The 6,000-nt window shown below is 33.9% G+C and overlaps 1 protein-coding gene across 5 annotated transcripts in view; it reads right to left on the reverse strand.

Annotated features, from left to right (window-relative positions):
• The window catches only part of TNNI3K (TNNI3 interacting kinase), a 355,192-nt gene extending 351,939 nt beyond the window's left edge, over positions 1-3,253 (reverse strand). For 4 of the 5 annotated variants that reach the window (XM_002715920.6, XM_017345534.4, XM_089336751.1 and 1 more), the window contains exons 1-2: positions 3,117-3,253; positions 2,436-2,544 (exon numbers count right to left, since the gene is read on the reverse strand). In XM_002715920.6, coding sequence (XP_002715966.1) covers positions 2,436-2,544; positions 3,117-3,156 — 149 coding nt within the window. In that variant the 5' untranslated portion in view covers positions 3,157-3,253. The remainder of the gene's footprint in view (positions 1-2,435; positions 2,545-3,116) is intronic. The other variant, NM_001204807.2, reaches the window with a different exon arrangement.
• Positions 3,254-6,000: the final 2,747 nt, after the last annotated feature.

Here is a 6,000-nt window from a genome sequence, read left to right on the forward strand (position 1 = left end):
TATGCAAAATCATGTTTAATATTACCAACTATCCCGGAAATTTTTGTGGACAAGATAAGGAATAAGAAATTCATACTCTCAGCACGTATTACTTCATCACCCATCATTTTATCTGAAAGAAAATAACCTTCTCACAACTCTGCCCTAGAAATATTTGACTCTCTTTCCAGATAATGTTCTGCCTTGCTGGAGTCAGGCAAAGCAGAGTACTTTCTTTCTGTTTGTTTTTTGCTGTCTTGGCTCTCCAGAGATAATACCAATTGCTGGTTTTCTGTTCTCATGTCCCTCATCCCTTCACCAATAACCTCTCAGGCAAAGAGCTCTCAGTGCAACTTGGGTATCTTTCTAGAAGTGTAGTTTTCAAACTTCAGCAGAAGTGCCATTTTATCATGCATAGGTGCTACCTGGGGAGCTTGTTACAAATTCAAGTTTCTGGAAGTCTTCCTCAGAGATTCTGATTCATTTAACACAGGGCTGAGTCATGGGTTCTGAAAATTTAGCAAGTACTGTAGGCTACGCTAAAACAGGAAACTTCAACCTTGGGAGAAACCAGATTCCAGAGTGTGGCAATCCTCTCCTCATCTTCATCACTGTCACTGTTGGCTCCTGCGACATATCTGTGGCTTCCTTAATGGTATTAGCACAAGGCTTCCCTACATGATGAGTCACAGGAAATTTGACATCCATTTTCCCCTCAACCACATTGTGAACTCCTGAATCAAGGTGAAAAAATGCAGGGTTTATTAGAGAGAATTCTAAGAAGTCAGCAGACATTCCTACAAATCACATTCTAGCATTTACTGATGGTATGATCTTGATAAGTCAAATTTTCTTGTCCATAATCCTCAGTTTATTATCCATTAACTTAAACATTAGCCACCACATGGGACAATGGTGAAGATTAAATAATGCTTTACATTTGATATGTCTAGAGAAACATCTTAATATGGCTGGCACTCAGCAAGTTCTGGACTGTAAGCTCTCTGACACTGAACTCTGCCCCTCACTCTAACTACTAGTCAGTAAAAATGTCTCATTTTTGTTACATGTAGTGGAAAATATGAAAAATAAATTATTCTAGGAGTAGTAAAGATTACTGGTAATTTTTAAGGTAGAATAAGAAAAGACATATCTCAAATTAATTTTTCTGATTTGATATATATTCACAATATTTACTGATTAAAATATAATAAATAAATGAGGCATTAATTATAAAATTGAAGAAAAACTCTTCAATATAATTATTTTTCATTCAGCATATGAAAGATCTTTGGGGCTTATGATTTTTATACTTGTGTCTCTTTTCCAACAAAATAAACATGATGTATAAATCTCCTATACTGAAGTGTCATTCACATTGATCTCTTCAGGGCTTTCAAATGTTTTACTGTACCTGAGCATGATACTACTTGCAAAAGTCAGTCCAGAGGCATCTTATCACAATTGTCAGTGTTCACTTCATCATTTTGGCCAAACAGAAAGAATCAACTATTTATTTTCCAAACATGTATTGAACATTTATAAAAGTCTTATTATCTACATTGACAAGATTCATATAAACTACATTACATGGATGATTATATCTGCTTTTTATGTGAGATTTATATGCTCACTATATCTAAATTTTTAAAAAATATGTAATGTAATATTTGATTTAAATTTATTTTTCAAGTAAAATGAAGGGTATTACATGAATGAAACACCTGAAGGTGAACTTGGCTAGTTGGCTTTTAGGGAACTTTTCCTCAGTCAGGCAGCCAACTACACCAAAAGGGCATAGTTCCTCAATGTCAGATGGAATTTCTCCAAAATATTTGCATATGTAAGGATCACACATCCTCCTTTCTGAGCATTCTGTGTCTTCTAAGGTTGTGATACCACTCCAGATTATTTTTTCCTGTCATCATAGAACAAAACCCCCTGAAAGCCTGAAGCAAACCCCACGTGCTGTTATATGACTGTTCAGAAGGCAGAATGTACTCGGGTCTATTAAGGGACAGTCTTTCAATATCAGGAGATCAAAGGGTTTGTTAAAACTGAATTTACCTTTGTAGTCCAAAAAGAGTGATGTGGCCAGTGTGCTACTAGCATTTTGGGAGAAAAGTCTTGCTGTTTTTTACTGGCATGGCTTAAAAGAAGGGTCTAGCTCCACAAAAGATTATTCACATTAGCAACAACTTGTAGTCAAAGGCTAGCACCTAGGTTTCTCTCTTTGCAAACTTTTCTGAGGAGAAAATGCAAGTCATATTTGAAGAAGGTGACATGCTTGCATTTTGAGAGCCGAGTAGTAAAGAAGCACTAACCTGATATTTTAAGTTTTCGAACATGACTGTGTTTATCTGAATTTATATAGATTTTCTTTTCTTATTATAGGGATACATCTAACAACAACATAAATAATAAAATCACTTATAAAAAGAAGCAAGACAACTTACCTAAATATATGGCTTAGTTCTGTAAGCTCTTTATCCTTGATCTGCAGGTCATCTTCTAATCTTTCTATTATAGTCACATAAGATTCACTGACTTTCTTCTTCCATTCATCTAACAAAGAAAAACAAATGGAACTGATCCATAGCTATGTATTATAGAATTTAGACACAGATCATAACATACAAGTAATCAAAAATCTGATTCTTATTCTGTATTCTACAATACTTAAATTATTGATTGTGGGTTTAAAATGCAGATGTTTATATTTAAAATGCAATCAGATTGAATTGTCGTAATTAAGAATCCATTTGCTATTGGATAATATATTTACATAGGAGAATACATTTGACTTATTTCATTTGATTTTATTGCATTTTAATTATAGCAATCTCTAGTTATTGGAGTTTTTAAATACTATATACTTAAGATATAATTCTAAATTCAGCAGAATTGCAAATTTTTCTATAAGATTATATCAGGGAGCTAAAATAATATTTTATAAGAAATTTTATGTTTTCTGTAAAGAATTTTCAGAAAAAATAATCTGAGTTCCAAGAATCTTTCCAACACTCACTTAATGCACTCTTAACCTCTGTTAAAAAATTAACACATATTCTACTGAATTATTAGTTATTGAGACTATAATTTAACCATGTTACATTTAAAGAAGTAAGAATAATTACCAGTACAAGTTTGAGTTGGTCTAGATTTATAATTTCCCATTTGCGAGCAGTTCTTTCTTTTCTACAGTGCAGTTATTCAGGCTACAAAATTCCAAGTTCAAGTGCAGTGACAGTCCAGTTGAGAAATACTTTGATAGTCTGGCTAAAAATAAGCCAACTGCCAAATGGAATGTCATGCAACAATGACAAAGAATGAAATAGTGTGTGCATTCAAATGTAAAATCATAAAGGAAACTAATCAGTCTGTTTAAAAGAGCTGTATCAAAAATAAATCGCAAATGTTTCAATAGAATTATTTGCTTCCATCAATTGATTACCTACCCATACATAACTTCATGGGCCATTTACTCAATAGATAAATCTAGACAGTGGCTCAAGTATATCTGAGATTCAAAAAGAGCTATTAGAACTACCTAGATCATCTTTCAGGATCATTTTCTCCTGAGTCATAATAATGTCAGTTGGAAAAAAGAGATTACTGATATAATTTTTCTACATACATAAATAATGGAAACTCATAATAAATGATAATTAATAGAAATGATTATAAGTTTTGCTGACGTAAAACTTTAAAAGTATGCTTATAGAAAAGAACTGTCAATACAGACCATGAATAATTTATGAGAATTGATTTCTCTGACTGTAAGAATCATAGATAAGAATCTATGACACTGATTTATATAAAGGGCAACTTATAAAATAATAACAATGAGATTAATAATATTTAATATTTGCTGTGTGCCAGACATTACTCTAAGTGCTTGGCATATATTTTTAATGCAAGGTAGTTGTTATTTATATGTTATGGTTGAGAAAATCCAGAGTTAGCAGTAGGTGGTGGAATCTGAAATCAATAAGAGAACTATATGAATTTAATATCTACACTAGATATCATTATTGATATGTTTCCCATGATGATTCATTTATTTACTTTTTATTTATTTTATAAGGAGATTTCTTTTTTTTTTTTACCTGAAAGGCAGAGATACAGGGAAAGAGAGAGAGAGAGAGAGAGAGAGAATCACCTGTCCCATGGTTTATTCTCCAAATAGTTACAACATCTAAATCTGAGTCAGGCTGAAACCAAGAACTCCACCTTGTGTTCCAAATTGGTGGCAGGGTAACAAGTAATTGGGCAATTCTCTACTGTCTTCTCACAGGCATTAATATGAGGCTGGACTGGAAACAGAATAGCTAAGACTCACAACTGGCACTTTGATATGGGATCCCGATCTCACAAGTGGTGTCCTAACCTGCTGTGCCATAATGCCAGCACCAAGGACATTTCTTTCTATATGTGCATATTACAATTGATATAAATGAAATCAGGGTATGATGTATAATAAATGGAAAATGTAGAAGATTTCCAAACTGTGTAATTCTTTTATTGTTTTAAATTTCATTTATTTATTTTCATTTTATTTGAAGGCATAGAGACAGAGGCAGACAGAGAAAGATCTTGCATCTGCTGGTACATTTGGGCCAGGTCAATGTCCAAAGACTGGAACTCAACATTAGTCTTCCAAGTGGGTGACATGGGCCAATTATCTTAGCTATCACCTGCCACCTCCAAGTTTGTGTATTAGTAGGAAGCTGGAGTTGGAAGCAGAGCTGAGACTCAAACCCAGAGACTGATATAGGATGCAGGCCTCCCAAATGGCATCTTAACTGCAACCAGAAGCCCACTCCATGCATTTGTTTTTATGATCTTAGTATACCTAGAAGATATAAATTTAAATCTTTAAATACATTTCCTGGGGATATAATTTTAATGTAACAGGTGTGGATTTCATATTTACTATCATTGAACATTCTAATTCTTTTTCAAGCAAATACTTGGACAAATTCAGGACTAGCAGAAGTTTTTTTTTTTTTTGTTTTTGTTTGTTTTCCAGCAAAGGTAATGCAGTTTAGAGGAAAGGCCTCTATGTGGATAAGATATAAGTGGAAAAAAAGACATCTGGCCTCATTGACACCTACTTCTACTCTCACCTGGATAAAACTTCCTTGTCTCTCCGCATCAGTATGTGTCTGTCATGGAAGTTGATACCTGCTATATTGCAAGAGCCTCTGACTGATTACCTTCAACCATACATTCCACATTCTTCTTTTTGAATGATTAGACACCTTAAGTTCCCCCAGATTTATACCAGCACTTGTGTGATTCCTGTTGTACCAGTTCAAAAAGTGCCCCTCCCCTCGCTAAACCACCCCTTGTACCCCAACACACCCCTACTACCGTCATACTCATTGTGCCAGGCACTTGCATCTTGACAGCTCTCTGTCTTGAAGACCACAGTGAAGACTTTCTCTAAGTCTTGTCGTTTCCCAGGCCTACACCTTGAAAAATAACACAATAATTCTCTATCCTCTTGAATTTCTCAAAAACATCCTACAGATTTATAATTTCAAGCTGAAGGGGCATTATGGTGGCAGGGATCTAAGCCTTCTTGAAAATATCTAAATTTATTATCATTGGTCTACTTTCTCATTTATCGCCAACATCTCAGATCTTCCACTAGTGCATGGATGTGTATAGGTCTTCATTTGTGTGTTTACCAGTAGATCATTTTGCATTGTGTTTCCACTTTCCTGTGAGACACAATTTTGTTTCAATGCTTTTCAGGATTTTTTTTCTTTTTATTTCTCAAAAATATCTTTATTCTATTAAGAAGTCTGGCTTATACCAATGAAAGCTTTGGCTTTCAAATCTAAAATTTCTGCTATGAGTGAAAATGCAATCAGTAACTGACTTAAATTTCCACACCCTGAAGCAATACGTTTTGTTGAAAAAAAAAAAAGAGGATAGCATCTAAAATACAGAAATAAATGGTCGTCTCACTAATTACATATATATTAACTGTTATTGAACTGTAACAAATTA

Source organism: Oryctolagus cuniculus, chromosome 7 (genome assembly GCF_051225735.1).
Source record: "Oryctolagus cuniculus isolate XC-2025 breed Fujian yellow rabbit chromosome 7, ASM5122573v1, whole genome shotgun sequence".
In the NCBI taxonomy this organism is placed as follows: domain Eukaryota; kingdom Metazoa; phylum Chordata; class Mammalia; order Lagomorpha; family Leporidae; genus Oryctolagus; species Oryctolagus cuniculus.